Consider the following 20,048-nt stretch of genomic DNA (forward strand, 5'->3'; position numbering starts at 1 on the left):
CAACAGATTTGTCAGGCAAGCTGACTTCGGCTAATTTTGTCATGTGCCTCCAGGTATCCTGAAACCACATCCTTAACAATTGATTCCAACATCTTCCCAACCATAGAGGTCAGGCTAACTGGCCTATATTTTCATTTTATCTCTCTCCCTTCTTGGAGTGACATTTTGCAATTTTCCAGTCCTCTGGAAACATGCCAAAATCTATTGATTCTTGAAAGATTATTATTAATGCCTCCATAAGCTCTGCAGCTACCTCTTTCAGAACCCTGAAGTGGGGTCCATCAGGTGTTCGTGACTTACCTAACTTAAGAGCTTTCAGTTTCCCAAGCACCATCTTCTGAGTAATAATAATTGAACTCCTTGACATTCTCTAACTTATGGCATTCTATTCATGTGAAAACCGTTGCAAAATACTTATTCAATTTGTCATCCTTGCATCATTTTTCAGCAGTCCAATATCTACTCTCATCTCTCTTTTACTCTTTATATATTTGAAAAATCTTTTGGTATCATTTTTGATGTTATTGGCTAACTTAGATATTTAATCTTTTCCTTCCTTGTGGTTGTTTTTTAGTTGCCTTCTGATAATTTTGTTTTAATTTCCCAATTCTCCAACTTCCCACTAATTTTTGCTCTATTATGTGCTTTGACTTCCCTTGTCAGCCCCAGTTACATCATCCTGCCTTTAGAATATTTCCTCTTCTTTGGGATGTATCTATGCTAAGCCTTCTGGATTGCTCCCAGAAACTCCAGCCACTGCTGCTCTGCCATCATCCTTGCTAGTGCTCCTTTCCAATCAACTTTGGCTAGCTCTTCTCTCATGCCTCTGTAATTCCCGTTACTTCACTGTAGTACCAATACACCTGACTTTAGCTTCTTTCAAATTGCAGGATGGACTCTATTATATTTGTTATCTATTATTCTATTCTATTATATGTTTCCTCAACTAGAAATAATCCCTTCAACCATGACCCTCTGACTTCTGTGGGCAAGCTACTTTAAAATTTACTAATTCATCTTGGGTCCCATGTATCTTAATCTTCTGGATGAGCCTCCCATGAGGGACCTTGTCATAACTGCTTACTAATTTCCACAACTCTATCTTCATCAACAAACCTCATCAAAAACTCAATCAAGTTAATAAGACATGACTTGCCTGACATAAAACAATACTGGTTCTCCATATTAGATTTTCCAAATTCTCATAAATCCTATCCCTAAGAATTCTCTCCAGTAATTTCCCTGCCACTGACTTGAGGCACACCAGTATATAATTACCAGGATTATACATGGTACCCTTCCTGAACAATGGAATAACATCAGCTATAAACAAGAGAAAATCTGCAGATACCAGAAATCCAAGCAACACACCCAAAATGCTGAAAGAACTCAGCAGGCCAGGTAGCATCTATGGAAAAGAGTACAGTCGATGTTACAGGTTGAGACCCTTCAGCAGGACAGTCAGCAGGATGTGGAGAGGACAATTCCTATAGTAGGAGGGACACAGCCTCTGAATAGAGGGGAATCCTTTTAGAATGGAGATGAGGAGGAATTTCTTTAGCCAGAGAGTGGTGAATCTGTGGAATTTGTTGCATCAGATGGGTGTGGAGGCCAAGTCTTTCTGCATATTTAGAGGTTGAAAGATTCTTGATTGGTCAGGGCATGAAAGAATATGGGGATAAGGCAAGAAATTGGAACTGAGAGAAAAAAAGGATCAGACATGATGTAATGACAGAGTATACTCGATGGGCCAAGTGGCCTAATTCTGCTCCTATATCTTATGGTCATATTCAACCTGCACAGATTGTGGTCTTCTGGTTAGGAAGTCAAGGATCGAATTCCAGAGGGAGGTACAGAAGCCCAAGTTCTGGAGTTTTTTTGATCAGAACTGTAGGAATGATGGCATTAAACGCTGAGCTGTAGTCAATAAACAGCATCGTGACATAGGCATTTGTATCGTCCAGGTGATCCAAGGCCACGTGAAGAGCCAATGAAGATCGCATCCGATGTAGATCTATTGTGGCAAAAGGCAAATTGCAATGGTTGCAGGTCCTTGCTGAGACGGGAATTAATACAAGCCATAACCAGCACTTCATCACCATAGACAGGACAGTTCACCCTGCTCTCCTTGGGCACTGGTACAATTGTTACCCTTTTGAAGCAGGTGGAAACTTCTGACTGGCAGCCTGACATCAGCCTCTGAGACAGAGGTCACAGGGTCATTGGATGCTGTAGTGATCTTCATAGCAGTAATTTTATTGTCCCTTTCAAAGCATGATTAAAGGTTGTTGAGTTCATCTGGGAGTGAAGCTTCACTGCCATTCATAATGTTTAGTTTCGCTTTGGAGGAAGTAATGGTCTTACAAACCTTGCACCAATTTTGCCTCTAACCTTGTTTGGAACTGCACCTTTGCTCTTGAGATAGCCCTTTGAGAGTCAGACCTGGGTCACCTGACTTGAGTGTTACAGATCTAGCCCTCAGCAGACTATAAACCTCATGGTTCATCGATGGCTTTTGATTTGGGTATGTACAGTGTTACGAAATTCCCGTAACTTACCAGCAAAGATAGAGAGGTCCGTTGAAGTCTGACGGTACTATTTTTAAAAGTATTTATTGATAAAGGGCACAAAAAGAAGATTAATGCAAACATACAGATAATATACATCGTCAATACTAAATCTAAGCGCGGGTATAATAATAACCCATAAGAAATAACTCTATCGTTGTCTAGGGGTTACTGTATTGTCCGATGGAAAGATAAGTCACTATCAGTTCGTTCAAGCTGCAGTGTTGTTGGGTTTAAAAGTGATGCGGTTTAAACTTGCCCAAGTCTTTTAAGATGTCAATCCGTTGAGTCAGGGGAGCAGGTTTCCCTGTTGTTCGCTAAAAGCTGTTTTCCAGGGTTTCAGCCACCAATTCCAGCCACGGAATTGAACGCATGTGGCTTGGTTTCCGATGACTGTCTGCTGTTAAGTGGTCGCTTAACATTTCTTCTGGTGCGTCTGAGGGGTTGTTCCTGCAGCCCCTCTTTTATTCTGACTCGCAGGGTCATAGATGTCAATCAGGTTGTGGGTGATGCAATCTCTCCCTCAACCAGCCCACTTTGCCCGAGGGCATTCACGTAGCAGAGCATCTCAATCCACAAATCTGTCTCCAAGAGACAATGGCCATGTCCCGTAGCTTTACATCGCTATGGGGGCGGAGAAATGTGACATTCTGCATGTCTCCCCCTCCTGTCTTGGGGCCCCCCCTGTTTGACTCAACCCAACAGTGATCTGGCGATTCTCACAAAGGAGGGGGCTACGGACATAATAACAGTATGATCATGTAGGCATATACTCACCCACACAGGTTTTAATGAAGTCAGTGACAGCTGTGGTGTACTCATTCAGACACAAAGATGATCCCTGAGTATAATTCAGTCCAGTCCACCAATTCAAAGCAGTCCTATAAGCACTCCTGTGCTTCCCTTGTCCATACCTCCTTCTGGTACTGCAGTTTTCAGTCTCTGCCTATACTCAGGGAGAAGTACAGGCAGGTGATCAGACTTTCCAAAGTGTTGGCCTGAGATAGGATGTTAAGCACTCTTGATGGTAGTGTAACAGTGTGTGGTGAACTATGTGCCTGTCTGGACACGCCCCCTTCTGACTGCTCCTGTGGCTCCTCCCACAGGCCCCTGTATAAAGGCGATCGAGGTCTGATCCTCTGCCTCATTCTCCAGGATGTAATATGATGGTCACTCACTGCTGGTACCTTCTTCAGTCAATAAAAGCCGATATCTCGCCTTACGTCTCAGAGTGAGTTATTGATGGTGCATCAATTTTATTGACTGAAAGTTTTAAAACATGGAAACCGTTTTACATCCGGAAAGGTTGGATTTGGACCCTCAAGACCCTGAAGCAGCTCTTGCCTTTGAACACTGGCTTGCATGCTTCCAATCATACTTGGTGGAGCTTCGTGCGACTGACCCTGCCGTTATGTACAGAATTCTCCTCTCGAGGGTCACCCCAAAAGTTTATTCCATTATCCGGGACCTGCTGACCTACGAAGGGGCACTGGACGCCCTCAAAAGACAGTACCTGCGGCCGGTGAACACCGTCTACGCAAGACATCGTTTAGCTACCCGGCAACAGCGGCCTGGAGAATCGAGTGCCGAGTTTCTCCGAGCACTACAGACACTCGTCCGACCTTGTGACTGCAAGACGCTGACGGCAGAACAGCATGCGGAGCTGCTGGTGCGAGACGCCTTTGTGATGGGACTGAGGTCAGTGTACATGCGCCAGCGGCTGCTGGAACACTCCGATCTTACCTTACGCTCGGTGATTGAGACGGCCAACGCTCTGGAAGCTGCGCTGCATTATGCTGACGCTGTCCAGTCACGCGATTCCCCGCCGGTTCCGTGGATGCCTCAGACCCGGCCACCGCCGGCTCCCACGAGCGAAATCGCCGCTGCCAGTCACGATTCCACGAGCCCCCCGAACCCGACCACGGCAGAAGCCTGTGCTTTGTTATTTCTGTGGCCACAAAAAGCACCCTCGTAAACGCTGTCCAGCGCGAGAAATGACCTGCTCCAGCTGCTGAAAGCAGGGCCATTTCGCCAAGGTCTGTAAGTCTAAACTGCGAGCGGAGTGCAGCGCTGCGGGTGAAACGTGGGGGCTGCCATCTTGCATGCCCGGATGTGGGCGGCCATCTTTGTCGGCGTCAGCACGCCCCGCCCCCGACCCTCCGATGCTTAGCGGGTACCCCGGATGTGGGCGGCCATCTTTGTCGGCGTCAGCACGCCCCGCCCCCGACCCTCGGATGCTGACCGGGTACCCCGGATGTGGGCGGCCATCTTTGTCGGCGTCAGCATGCCCCGCCCCCGACCCTCCGATGCTTAGCGGGTACCCCGGATGTGGGCGGCCATCTTTGTCGGCGTCAGCACGTCCCGCCCCCGACCCTCCGATGCTTACCGGGTACCCCGGATGTGGGCGGCCATCTTTGTCGACGTCAGCATGCCCCGCCCCCGGCCCTCCGATGCTTACCGGGTACCCCGGATATGGGCGGCCATCTTTGTCGACGTCAGCATGCCCCGCCCCCGGCCCTCTGATGCTTACCGGGTACCCCGACGACGATTCAATTCTGGCCACTGTGACCCTCGACCAAAGTGCCCCACACCCACTTGCAAGGTCCATGATGGACATCCGGGTGGAGGGGCACAGGACTAGATGCCTGTTTGACACGGGCAGCACTAAGAGTTTTATTCACCTGGACACAGTGCCACGCTGCGGACTCGCAACACGGCCAGTAAGTCAGAAGATCCATTTGGTTTCTGGGTCGCATTCCACAGACATCTGGGCGGGTTGTGTAGCGACATTGGTGGTGCAAGGCACAGAATATTGGAACTTTGCGCTACTGGTCATGCCTAATCTGTGCGCACCTGTGCTATTGGGGCTGGACTTCCAGAGCCGTCTCGAAAGTGTGACTATGACATATGACGGGCCCCTCCCACCAATCACTGTCCGGAATCCTTAGTTCTGTGGGACTTCATCACCATTGACCACACACACAAAGCAACACACACATCCCATCCAACACGACAGCTGCGCTACCGACACCACTTGCAGTCTCTCCACTCTCGAGGTCCCTCCCCCGCCGCTGTTCGCCAACCTGACCCCGACTGTAAACCGGTGCAGTGGCTGCTCAGGGAGGGGATCATTGAGCCAAGCACAAGCCCTTGGAGGGCCCAGGTGGTTGGATGGTGGCCCCACCCCCCCTCACGAACTCCTATTCTCTTTTCCCAGGAAGTCTGTCACTGGGACCACTCTACCAGTTTGGCTGATGTCCCCGGGGCCAGTGCTGCTCCGCAAACATGTGAGGAGCAATAAATACTCCCCGCTGGTCGAGAGGGTTCTCCTTCTGCATGCGAACCCCCAGTATGCTTACATGGTCTTACCTGATGGGCGGGAGGACACGGTCTCCATCCGCGACCTGGCGCCCGCAGGTGCAGCAGACCACTACCCCGAACACTCTCTGGTAACTATGAACCCTGTACCCGAGGTGACACTGCGCTCACCAGGCCCTACATGGACTCCTCATGACATTTCTATACCAGGTGCCTCGCACATGCATGAGCTGGAACCAGCACAACCTCCGTCTCCTGTGCAATCACCAATGTTGCCGGCATCGGTGCAATCACAGCCGGTGCTACGTAGATCGCAGCGACAGATTCGACCACCTGCTAGACTTGACCTGTACAAAACTTTGCCACATGGGGACTCTTTCAAACAAAGGGGGGGTGAATGTGGTGAACTATGTACCTGTCTGGACACGCCCCCTTCTGACTGCTCCTGTGGCTCCTCCCACAGACCCCTGTATAAAGGCGATTGAGGTCTGATCCTCTGCCTCATTCTCCAGGATGTAATATGATGGTCACTCACTGCTGGTTCCTTCTTCAGTCAATAAAAGCCGATATCTCGCCTTACGTCTCAGAGTGAGTTATTGATGGTGCATCATAGTGGTCCTGTGTGTTGGTTTGGTACTACATGTGATTTGTTGGTAATAATTCTTTAGAAACTTTTTCAAGCTGGTCTTGTTAAAATCCCCCAAGCAATATGTCATCAAAGCCTCTAGCAAAATTCTATAGATGCACCCCAGAGAACATTTTGAATGGTTGCACCACTGTCTGGTATGGAGTGGATCAGGAAAATTTGCAGAGGGTTGTAAACTCATCCAGCTTCCATTATGGGTTTTTGCCTCCCCATCATTGAGGACATCTTCAAGCTGCAATGCAGCAGCATCCATCATGACCCTTAACATCCTGGATTTGCTACTCATTTTTACCATTAAAGAGGAGGTACAGGAGCCTGAAAATGCACAGTCACCATCTTAGGAACAGCTTCTTCCCCTCCACCATCAGGTTTCTGAACGGGTGATTTCTTTACACCACCTCACTATTCTGCTCTGTTTTATCTGTCCATTCATCATAATTTTTATGTATTGCACTGTACTGCTGCTGCAAGTCAACAGATTTCACAACATATGTCAATGATAGTAAACCTGAATCTGATTATAAAACGTGAAAGCTAGTGTGCAAATAAAGTAAGAAAATAGGGAGGAGTTCACCACACATAGGATGGTGACATTCATTGTAAGGGGAGCTGGAGTATAAAACTAGGGAAGTTTTAATGCAACTTTTTGAGGCTCTGTTGAACCTGGATGAGTGTGTACAGATTTTTTCTTCTTAGTTAAGGAAGGATGTGTTTGTATTAGAGGCAGTGTAGAGAAAGTACACTAAACTAATATAGAAAAATAATATGCTGGAAACTCTCAGTAGGTCAAGCAATACATGTGCAAAGATAAATTAAATGTTTTAGGTCTCAGAGCTCTGATTAGTGGTCTTCAACTTGAAACTTTAACTCTGCTTCTCTCTTCATAAATGCTGCATGACTTGCTGAGTATTTTTTCCAACATTTTCTCTTTTAGTTTCAGATTTCCTGCATCTGCAGCTTCTTAGAACAGTATGCAGACAATCCAAGCAGGGAAGGGGACACACTATAGGTAATGGGCTTGGCCAGATGTTTAGAGTTTAAGTGGAAGAGCATTTTGAGAATAGTGATCGTAATTCTGAAACATTTCTGGAAAGCATTGAGGCATGACCTCAGTATGTGCTAGGTCTTGGAAGGGTTCTTCATCATGCAATGCGCTGAGGTTATTTCACAGAAAATAATAATATTGCAAAATAATGTGTTACAGTTACAGAGGAAGTGCAGTGGTCATAGATCATATGAAACAGAACATATCAAGAAATCAATGCTTCTTGGTAAGGGGGGGGGGATGTTTAAATCCTGCCCCATCACTCAGTGTGATTATGACCGTTCTGCTGATATCAAAGGTTTCAAAGGTACATTTAATGTCAGAGAAATGTATACAATATGCACTCTGAAATGCTTTTTCTTCACAAACATCCTCAAAAAGAGGAGAACCCCAAAGAATGTATGACAGTTAAATATTAGAACCCCAAAGTGTCCCCCCAGCTCCCCTCCCTCCTGCAACAAGTGGCAGCAGCAACAATCCCCGCTCCCCCCACCGAGCAAATGCATTGGCACCCGCCACCGAGTACTGAAGTGTGAGCAAAGCAACAGCAAAGACACAGACTTGCAGTTACCCCAAAGACTACGTTGTTCACCTGGGATTCAACATACCACAGGCTCTCTCTCTCTCTCCCTAATAAAGGGGAAAGAAATGTCTCCGTTTTCACAGTGAGTGGGGAGAAACAACTCATTGATTTACAATGTCCATTACATCGCTTTAATCGAGCTTTGTGTCCGAAGATCTCGAGTCTCTGGGCATACAGCCGTAGATTTTCCCACTACTCCAACAACACACTGGTCTCCTGCCATGACACCAACCTTCAATCCGCCTCTCTGCTGAGCCCCAAGACCTTAGAAATGTAGAAAATAGGTGCAGGGGTAGGCCATTCGACCCTTCAAGCCTGCACCGCCATTCAGTATGATCATGGCTGATCATCCAACTCAGAACCCTGTACCTCCTTTCTCTCCATACCCTCAATCCCTTTAGCCACAAGGGCCATATCTAACTTCCTCTTAAATACAGTCAATGAACCAGCCTCAACTGTTTCCTGTGGCAGAGAATTCCACAGATTCATCACTCTCTGTGTGAGGAAGTTTTTCCTTATCTCGGTCCTAAAAGGCTTCCCCTTTATCCTTTGTTACGAATGTGGAGCAACTCTGAGGGGCCGAAGGGTGCAAAGTTGCCCCCCCACCCCTTTTGAGAATCGCAAGATCGCTAGTATTTCGGGTATGAGACCCAGGAGATGAGAGAGATACACAGCATGCCAGGAAATGAGAGAGAGAGATGCAGGATACACAACCAGGTGGAATGTCTCCTGACATAAGCGGAATGGAACCACTGCCATTGTCTCTTGGAGAAGGAATTGTGTATTGAGTACTGTACTATTCATTGTAAGTCCTCAGGGGGAAACCAGAGTGGTCTGGTTGAGGGATTGCATCATCCCAACCTGATTGACATCCAAGACCCCGTGAGTGAGGATAAAAGACGGGTCTGGGGAACACCCCTTAGACGCACCAGGAGAAACGCTAGAAATCCAGTGACAGCGTTTTATAGCAAAAGCCGGTGGGGGCTCGTGTGTGTCCTCCCTTGTCTGGGTGGCGGGCTCATCACGGAAGAACAGTTTAGCTAAAGGAGAGGTCGTACCTGAACGGCCACAGCAACGAGACACTGATGGATCAAAATCATAAAGGAAGGTTGGCAAAACGCTTAGCGGTAACTGTTCCCATTCTCCTATCTCTCTCACTCCAACAATTGCAACACAGCGACAAACAAACAACGGCAGCCTGTGTGAACTGAAACGAACTGTGTATTTCCATCAGACAATTCAATATCCCCTAGACAACGATAGAGCTTGTTTCTTATTGATTATTATTATTATACCCGCACTTTTAGGTTTAGTATTGACGACGTTTATTATCTGTATATTTGCATTGATATTATTTTTGTATATTTTTACTAATAAATACTGTTAAAAATTGTATCATCAGACTTCAACGGACGTCTCTATCTTTGCTGGTATGTAACCCAGTTACGGGGTTTGTAACACCTTAAACTGTGACCCCTCATTCTGGACTTCCCCAACATTGGAAACAATCTTCCTGCAACTAGCCTGTCCAATCCCTTTGGAATTTTATATGTTTCAATAAGATCCCCCCTCAGTCTTCTAAATTCCAGCGAGTGTAGCTCCAGTCGATCCAGTCTTTATTCATATGAAAGTCCTACCATCCCAGGAATCAACCTAGTAAACCTTCTCTGTACTCCCTCTATGGCAAGAATGTCTTTCCTCAGATTAGGGGACCAAAACTGCACACAATATTCTAGGTGCGGTCTCACCAAGGCCCTGTACAACTGCAGTAGAACCTCCCTGCTCCTGTACTCAAATCCTTTTGCTATGAGTGCCAACATACCATTTGCCTTTTTCACCGCCTGCTGTACCTGCATGCCCACCTTCAATGACTGGTGTACAATGACACCCAGGTCTCGTTGCATCTCCCCTTTTCCTAATCGGCCACCGTTCAGTTAATAATCTGTTTTCCTGTTCTTGCAACCAAAGTGGATAACCTCACATTTATCCACATTAAATTGCATCTGCCATGAGTTTGCCCACTCACCTAACCTATCCAAGTCACCCTGCATCCTCTTAGCATCCAGCTCACAGCTAACACCGCTGTCTAGCTTCGTGTCATCCGCAAACTTGGAGATGCTGCATTTAATTCCCTTGTCTAAATCATTAATATATATTGTAAACAACTGGGGTCCCAGCACTGAGCCTTGCAGTACCCCACTTGTCACTGCCTGCCATTCTGAAAAGGTCCCGTTTACTCCCACTCTTTGCTTCCTGTCTGCCAACCAATTCTCTATCCACATTAATACCATACCCCCAATACCATGTGCTTTAAGTTTGCACACTAATCTCCTGTGTGGGACCTTTTCAAAAGCCTTTTGAAAATCTAAATATACCACATCCACTGGCTCTCCCCTATCCACTCTACTAGTTACATCTTCAAAAAATTCTATAAGGTTCGTCAGACATGATTTTCCTTTCAGAAATCTATGCTGACTTTGTCCAATGATTTCACCTCTTTCCAAATGTGCTGTTATCACATCTTTGATAACTGACTCTAGCATTTTCCCCACCACCGATGTCAGACTAACCGGTCTATAATTCCCTGGTTTCTCTCTCCCTCCTTTTTTAAAAAGTGGGGTTACATTAGCCACCCTCCCATCCTCAGGAACTAATCCAGAATCTAAGGAGTTCTGAAAAATTATCAGTAATGCATCCACTATTTCTTGGGCTACTTCCTTATGCACTCTGGGAGGCAGAGGCCCTGGGGATTTATCTGCCTTTAATCCCTTCAATTTACCTAACACCACTTCCCTACTAACATGTATTTCCCTCAGTTCCTCCATCTCACTTGACCCTCGGTCCCTTACTATTTCCGGAAGATTATTTATGTCCTCCTTAGTGAAGACAGAACCAAAGTAGTTATTCAATTGGTCTGCCATGTCTTTGTTCCCTATGATCAATTCACCTGTTTCTGACTGTAAGGGGCCTACATCTGTCTTGACTAATCTTTTTCTTTTCGCATATCTATAAAACTTTTACAGTCAGTTTTTATTTTCCCTGCCAGCTTTCTCTCATAATCTTTTTTCCCTTTCCTAATTAAGCCCTTTGTCCTCCTCTGCTGGTCTCTGAATTTCTCCCAGTCCTCAGGTGTGTTGCTTTTTTTTGCTAATTTATATGTTTCTTCTTTGGACTTGATACTATCCCTAATTTCCCTTGTTAGCCACGGGAGCACTACCTTCCCTGGTTTATTCTTTTGCCAAACTTGGATGAACAATTGTTGGAGTTCATCCATGCGATCTTCAAATGCTTGCCATTGCCTATCCACCGTCAACCCTTTAAGTATCATTTGCCAGTTTATCTTAGCTAATTCATGTCTCATACCTGCAAAGTTACTCTTGTTTAAGTTCAGAATCTTTGTTTCTGAATTAACTATGTCACTCTCCATCTTAGGACTCCAAAGGTGAGCTGAACTCTTAGGCTGAGCCCTTGGCGTGTCGAACAATGGCCATTCATGAAACCCCGAGAGCGGGTCCCATTCTTGCAAAGAACCATAGTCAGCACGAAACTCCAGGTTAGGGTCTTCAAAAGAACATTGAAAGGGAAGAATAAAGATATTAGAGATGGAAATAGAGCTGTTTCTGAAGATGCAAGCAAAGGAGTCATTGTTTAGCGCCATCATCACTTTGCTCTGCCTCCACTGTATGTGTATATATCTTGTTGTAGTTGAAAGCTTTTCTGCTGGCTGGCAAACACACGGTCAATGTTTGTATATGTGCAGATTTTGTCTCCTTGAGAGAAGATATATTGGCTTTGGAGGTGATTCACAGGAGGTTCACTGTTAAGTTTGGAGATGAGGGGTTTGGCCTATGAGGAGACTGTACCTACCTGGGATTGTACGTGTTGGAATTGAGATTGAGAAGAATTCAGTAACATATAAAATTATGAAACGGATAGATAAGATAGAGGCAATTGTTTCCATTGGACGATGAGACTAGAACTAGGGGATGTAGCCTTAGGATTCAAGAGTAATTAAGACAGAAATGAGGAGAAACTGCCTTCCCCAGCAGGGGCTGAATCGGTGAAATTTTCTGCCCAGGAAAGTAGTAGAGGCGCTACCTCATTAAATATATTTAAGACACAGTTAAATATATTTTTGCACAGCAGGTGTTTCAGGGTTATTGAGGTCAGCCGGTGCAAGACCTTGGAGAGGTGTTACTGGGGTGGGAGTACTCATAACCCTGGGGAGTAGGGGCGGGACTACTCTGTTGATGAGGACATCGCATTGCTATGTGTCCCTGACTCCAGCTGTGAGTCGCAGCTGCCCGCGCTCCAGCTGCGGACCCAGGCGGGCGGGGGCTGGAGCACGTGGTAGGCGTGGTCAGGGGCGTGCCCGGAGTGCAGGCGCGCTGACGTGAATGTGCGTGTGGCGTGCGCGCACGGCGGGCGGAGAGTGCGGGCGGCGCGGAGGGTGTTTGACCCGAATTAGCGGAGCTTGCGGGCGGGCGGCGGAAAATCCAAACAATAAACCCGGGCGGGTGGGCGGCGGCAACAGCAGCAGGGCGGGGGATGGAGCGAAGCGGAGCCGGCCTCCGGCATCAGGCTCGCAGCTGCACCCTACGTTGAGGTAACGGACCGGCCTTTGTGATCAGCGGCGAGGGTCCCGGGCCCGGGCCACGCCTGACCCGACCTCCCGACCCCGTCTCCCCTCCCTGACCACCCCCCGACCCCTTCACCTCGGCCGCTGGCCATGAACTTCCAGTCTCCGCCGGCACTCCTGGCCGGCTCCCCGGGCTCCGGCTCTGGCTCCGGCTCCGGCTCGGGCTCCGGGGGCTCAGTGTCGGTACTGGGTCCGCCCGGCGGGGCTCTTGCCTTGGGATGCGGCTCGGGCTCCGGCTCCATGCCAGTGCTATCGCACTCGGGTTCCAGCTCGGCCTCTGCCGCCTCCTCGGCTCCGGCGCTGTCCAACTCGGCGGCCATCCGGGCGGAGATTCAGCGCTTCGAGAGCGTGCACCCCAACATCTACGCCATCTACGACCTGATCGAGAGGGTCGAGGACGTGGGGCTGCAGAACCAGATTCGGGAACATGTCATCAGCATCGAAGGTAGGCAATGGCATCCAATCGCTCCCCAGCCCGGTGACAGAAATCCAGTTATCGCATTGGTAGCCAATTACTATTGGGAACCAGTACCAGTTACTGACTCATTACACCCGTTGCTGACCCCCGATTAATGCATTGACACACCTTACTATTTGAAATCAAAGCAGGTTATGGACCCGGTTGTTTCATCGATACACCCTCACCCAATGGAACCAGCATCGATTACAGACCCGGTAATTAAACCCGATGCTGGCCCCAAATTACTGCATCGTTACCTGATTAGTGTTGGGAAGCAGCACAATGACTGACCCCGGATTACCGGGAACCCCACCGATTTACTGACTTTCAATTAATGAATGCATCGATTTCTGACTCTCCGAACGTTGTCGGTAGCAAATTACTACTGAGAACCAATACTGACTAGATATTCTCTCACTGTTGGGAACGGACACCGTATACCGATCCATATTATTGTATCAATGCCCTTCATTCGTGAGAATCAAAACCGGTTACTGACTCCCGATTATTGCATCGATATTCTCACACAATGGAGCACCGATACCTTTTTTCATTGCGGATTAACGGGCCCTTCACTGTCGGACAGCCGCGCTGGCTACCGATTTCCGATTATTGCAATTATGCCCTTCACTACTGGCACTAACAGTGTTTTCCGATTATTTTAACGATTTCCCTTCACCGCCTGGAATCTATAGGGATTACTGATTTCGGACTATTATCTCGATACCCTTCCTATGTAGGCACCAACACAGTTTAGTAACTCCTGATTATCGATAGACACTGACCACCGAGCACCTGCACCGATTATCGATTTCCAATGTTGCAGATATCACATCTTTACCTCTGGCCACTCATCGCTCGAATCCCGATTGTCATTCGACTAGTTGTAATCGAGTTAATTTGACATTTATCTGCGTTTATTTCGTCTTGAATAATTTAATTCGTGTTTAATTAAAGCGGGTTGCAATTATTTGGAATATCTGATTTGTCAATACTGTATTGAATGCATTCTGTAGAATATTTGCGGGGTACTTCTGTATGAGGAGCTGGATTAACTGGATTCAGAGTTTAAGAGTGCATAGGATGTTAAGTTATACATTGTGTCACATAATGTGTTAATGCTGAGTACACTTATGAATTGAATGTGATTCTGGAGTAACGGTGATTTGAATATTGAGGTCTGAGTGGATGGCAGATTTACTGAAATTAAGTTGTATGTTTTTGACGTAAAGCAGATTTGTTTATTTAGTTCCCTGTAATTTCATATTTGAGATTGCTTGAATTGTCATTTGACGAATGAAGATCAACTTCAACCAATTTTGGTTGTAGTAAATGGATGATTTTTGCTGTTGAAAGCCCTGTTGATTACATTGAGCTCAGAAGGTTGGATCTATAGTCATTTAAATGTTGCATGCCTTTAATATGCATGTTTATTGAACTGAAATGGAAATAGCCAATAACTAAATTTACAAAGAGAAGATTTTAAGAACATGGTAGCATTTAAGTACAGGCATAAGATGTGATGCTCCAAGCTATTAATAGAATATTTCTTCGTGTCTGTTAGATGATCTCTCTCCCCCCCCCCCCCCCCATTTCTAACACTGAAATAAGGTTTTTGTGTAAAAGGGATACAGTTTAATTCTATCTCATATTAGACCTAGTCAAGTCATGTACGAGAAGAGAAGAGGGCATTTCTGGAACTTGGTTTGAGCTTGAGTTCATTCTGAAGTTTGTATCCTGCAACTCTGAACAATGGAACCTTTCTGATGCACAGTGTAGACTCCTGAAGCTGACTGCATGTTTGCTTGTTTATGTAACATAATTAGAGCAGAACAGTGAGTACAAATAATAGTGGAATGGGCAACCTGAGCACTGGTGTTGTGTGACACTGTTGCAGTCTGAATGAAGATCTCATCAAATTGACAGCTCTGCAGTATTAGCCAGCTGTTCAAGCACTGCACTGTGGTAGGCAGAAATGTGATTATATTAAGCCATTTGTTTCAGTGAAATCCATATCAGGAGGACCCCATCTTGTAAAGTTCATGAACCTAATATTAGTTTTAATGCAGCATTGTAACAGAACAATGTGTGGGCGTCCCAGTCATTTGGAGCATGTGGCGAACACTGGTTTACTTGACCACTGGAAGAAACTTAATGAACAAATATGTGAATTCCACTCCAGAGCTTTACCAATGGGTGCTTTCTTGTGTGGCATCATTTTATTAAAATATTCCTATAATTTGTGTGCATGAGTTAATAGAGGACTCCTTATGAAAGTGTGTTGGATCATTGTTGTTTGCTAATGGCTCATTGATAGTTTGACTTTGCCCCTTAACCATCAGTTTGTTCTGCCTGTTATTTGTGCTTGAAAGTGAGGTTTAAGTTTCTTTGACAGCTGTGAGATAATTAACTTATAATGGAATATGCATTTGGAGAGGTTGGGGTAGGGTATATTTGTTGCATATTCCTTTCCTGGTTCCTGAATTTGTTTGAAGTAAAAATAACAAACAGAATGTTTGAATTAAACAGAATGTGGTGAGAAGATAAAACCAAAAAAGCAATGGAATGAGTAAAGGTTTGGAGGTAATAGTAATAGATTAGTAAAATGGCAAAGAGGTGGCAAGATAGTTGTCAGTTGGATAACTTGGGATTGTACATTTTGGGCACATGGAATTGATATATAAATACAGGGAAACTGTTCAATATGTGGAGTCTCAAAATGCAACTTCAAGCTTTAAGATAAATTTGTAGCATTTTTTGGTGACATTTGTATCTGCAACAGACTAAAATAAGTGGTATTTTAGACAGTGAAAATGTTATCAAAAGTTACAAGAGGGTCTAAATCAGCTGGGTAAATGAGCAAAGGAATGGCAAGTGGTGTTCAATTCAGTTAAGTGCATTGATGCATTTTGGGAAGTCACACCAGGGTCAGGAATTTACACTGAATGGTAGGGCTTGGGAGGGTCCTCGGAGAAAAAGTACATAATTTCATTCAAGTGGTATCAGGATGATAGAAAAGATGTTTGGCTTTCTGGCATTCATTAATCAGGGTATTGGATTTCGGAATTAGAATATCATGTTGCAGTTGCACAAGATATATGTGAGGGCTGTGTCTGGAGTATTGTGTACAGTTCTGGTTGCTCTGTTATGGATTATATGTCATCAAGCTTGAAAGAGTGCAAAGGCTTTATATGAATTTGGCCAGCCAGTACTTAAGGGCCTGAGTTACAGGGAGAGGTTGGGAATCTATTCCATGGAGCGTTGGAAACTGAGCAATGACTTTATAGAGGTTTATAAAATCATGAGGGGTATTGGTAGGGTGATTGCACACATTCTTTTTGCTAGGGAAAGAGGATCAAAAACTAGAGGGTAAAGGTTTAAGGTGAGCGTGGAGAAATTTAAAAGGGACTTGTGGGGTAACTTTTTCACACAGATGGTTGGTGTATCGAGCAAACTGTCAGAGAAAGTGATACAAGAAAGTACAATAGCAACATTTAAAACAGACTTGGACAAGTATATGAATGGGAAAGGTTTTGAGGGACATGGGCAGGTGGGACTAGCTTAGAGGCCATCTTATTTGGCATGGATGATTTGGGTTGAAGGGGCTGTTTTCATGTGTTACTCTGACTCCCAACCTTGCATCTTTGGACCAGTATTTTGACTGACCTTGTTGCTTGAAGTCATCTGAAACTGCAGCCTGTTACCTAAATCACATCACCTTCTGTTCACCAATTGCACCTATACTATCGGAAATCCACAAACAAATGGTTAAGTAGTGGCTTGGATTTAAATACTACTTGTTTGCAAGTCATTCTGTGGTGTTTACCCTTCCCTATGTCTGTAGTCACCCCAACCCTGTGACATTCTGTGCTCCTTTAATTCTGCTTTTTGTGATTGGCAAACTTGCATCGAGATCGATTCCTGCCCTAAATCTCTACCTGTACCGAGGGGCTTCTTCAAGGTTGCATCTTCGATTGAACTTTAGATCATTTGCCCTCAGTCATTTGGTAATAATCATATGAAGAGGGTCGTTTTGATATGGCAGATGTGCTAAGTAAATGTATGTAGCATGTGAGTGGAAGATCTATAGTAAATGCAGCATAATGATATGTAGGGCAGGGCTCAAGTATTGTCATCAGCATTGAGACCTCCTGTAACAAAGATTTAAAACTGTAAGTATATTTCATCTTTGGGATGCTTGTTCAATTGAAGAAATAAAATGTAAGCAATTTTTTCATTTTTTTCATACAGTTGCATTATAGTAAAATATGTTCAGAGCTCAAAGGAGGGATTTGGATCATGTACAAGCAAAAAAGAGAGAGTTTAATTCCTCCTCTGTACTGTTCTCTGTCTTGTGACAAAGATGAGATCCAGTTACTGGATTGTCTGCTGAGTTACTTGTGCAAATATGTAAGTTTGTTTGCTGTTCCCAGAACAATATTGGTTTATTTTTAGACAATTTTACCTTTGGTTAGTCGTACCCATTTGATGTTTTCTGGGCTGCATCTGGAGCTGTATGTCTTTTATTAACCTCCCCCCGCCAAAAAAAAACTCCTTTCTGGGTATGTTTGGAAATGTGCATACTCTCAAATACAAAACTATTGGTTAATTTGCAGATCTGTCAAACGTTCACAGTCAAGTCCTGATGTCCCGGTATTTGCAGACCTTGATCAGGAGAGGGCTCTGGCTAGATTTCTTTCCTGTTCTCAAAGTTCCTTTTAATCCTGAAGCCTCAGCCAACCAAACCCACCCTCCAACTATGTAATGATGTGAATAATGTGGGATTACATCGACTGGGTCCTGCAGATTGCTGAAACATTGCAAAAGTTATTTAAATGAAACCATGGGGAAAAGCAGAACTGTGTGTATAATTCATGAGAATAATTTTACCAATTTTGTTATTTGGCAGGTTAGTGTAATGGCTATTTTGATTGTGATAAGTTCTTTAGGTCCATTGTATACATGTCAGATGCAGCTTTTAGTAATATACAATGGCACGGAGCAGTAAACTACTGGTCTAGCATGTTTTTGCACTTCTGAGGATTGTGTATATGTACTTGTTTGATAAATACAGGCCATTAATTTAAATAAAAATTGGTAGTGATATGAGTGAACTCTAATGATTTTTTAAAAAGGTAGTAGTTTTCTTCCAGGAAATTAATTGAACAAGTGGATTTTGTGCCAGAGGCTATAACATTATGTGAAAGGGACATGGATAAATGTTTCAAGAAGAATGTCAAAGCATACTGGAAGAGGATGCAGAGATATGATTGCAGTTGAGGTTATAGTTGCTGCTCGATCTGGACCAATTTGTTCCGACCCCTTTTGTCATTCCTTTTTCTAATTCATTCTTGAAATATGGATGTCACCTGTGGACCAAAGTTTGTTGGCAATCCCCAATGGAATTTGAACTGACCGGCTTGCTCATCCATATTAAGGGCAGTTGTGATCAGCATCAGGGATATGATGCAAGTTTTTCTTCCCTTAAGTGAATTTACATGACAATTCTGTGGCTTCAGTATTGTTATTTTAAATTCATTAGATAACTAAATTTAATTTGTACAGCAGTTATGGGATTTGAACTTGTGTATCTTTGTCATTATTAAAATCTCTGGGTTACAAGTCCAGTAAATTAAAAATTGTGTAACTATGCATCTGAAGTTTAGTCCATTCTTTATAATTAAAATAAAGATTCTGCCTCTTCTCTGCACTACAAGGTTCTTGAACTCTTCCTTCTGCTTTATTGTGACATTTTCATTTGCTCCATTACCTTTCAGCCTTTATATTTCTGTAATATGGATTGTAATTTAGCTTTCTGATAGCTCTCTTACTAAGGATCCCAGCTCTGCTGACCAGTATTGAATCCTGCTGTATTCCAAGGAGGTACTGCAGCAGACTGATGTCATCCGTGTTATAAACTGCAGCATTCTGCCTCCTCACTTTGTTATCGTGAGTATATCAGAGGTTTAGGATCCATTATTCAAATGCTTGTCTTAAAATTTATTCATCTCAGTCTGCAGTATACTCAAATAAGTATGGACAAATATCTAAATTTTCTTTTTCTTTTTAAACCTTTTTATTAGTTTTAAACAAACATAAATGAAACATGAATACAAAATGTTTGAGAGTACATAATTAATCGTTTAAATAGACATTCATATATGTAATAATAAAAATATATAACCTCTCAAACCCAGAACATTAATGAACAAAGAAGTAAAAAGAGAAAAAAAAGCAAAAAAAAAACACTAACCAACATGGGCCATTGAATAATATTAAATACATATATAGTCGTGCCAATAACTCCGAACCTCCATCCAATTAATTAAGGATAATATAAGTAAGGTTTAGGAAAAGACAATTCAACTCATGTGAAAATGTTGAATAAAAGGTCTCCAAGTTTCTTCAAATTTAACTGAAAGTTCAAAAACCACACTTGTAATTTTTTCTAAACTTAAACAAGAAATAGTTTGAGAAAACTACTGAAATACAGTTGGAGGATTAATTTCTTTCCAATTCAATAAAATAGATCTTCTAGCCATTAATGTAACAAATGCAATCATTCTTTGAGATGAAGCAGATAAACGATTATTATCCGTCATTGGTAAACCGAAAATTGCAGTAAGAGGATGTGGTTGAAAATTAATATTTAAGACTTTTGAAATAATACTGAAAATATCTTTCCAATAATTTTGTAAACAAGGACAAGACCAGAACACATGAGTCAATGAAGCAACATCAGAATGACGTCTATCGCAGGTTGAGTTAAAATGAGAATAAAATTAAGCCA

At 44.1% G+C, this 20,048-nt stretch overlaps 2 protein-coding genes across 2 annotated transcripts in view; both read left to right on the top strand.

Moving 5' to 3' along the window:
- LOC132405161 (NADH-quinone oxidoreductase subunit I 2-like) overlaps window positions 1-20,048 on the top strand; it is a 212,667-nt gene that overhangs the window by 91,165 nt on the left and 101,454 nt on the right. The window lies entirely within an intron of this gene.
- The window catches only part of LOC132398629 (arf-GAP with GTPase, ANK repeat and PH domain-containing protein 3-like), a 501,357-nt gene continuing 493,879 nt past the window's right edge, over window positions 12,571-20,048 (top strand). The window contains exon 1 of the mRNA XM_059978331.1: window positions 12,571-13,243. Within this exon, the coding sequence (XP_059834314.1) occupies window positions 12,889-13,243 (355 nt within the window). The 5' untranslated portion in view covers window positions 12,571-12,888. The remainder of the gene's footprint in view (window positions 13,244-20,048) is intronic.

This window comes from Hypanus sabinus, chromosome 1, assembly GCF_030144855.1.
Source record: "Hypanus sabinus isolate sHypSab1 chromosome 1, sHypSab1.hap1, whole genome shotgun sequence".
Lineage (NCBI taxonomy): Eukaryota > Metazoa > Chordata > Chondrichthyes > Myliobatiformes > Dasyatidae > Hypanus > Hypanus sabinus.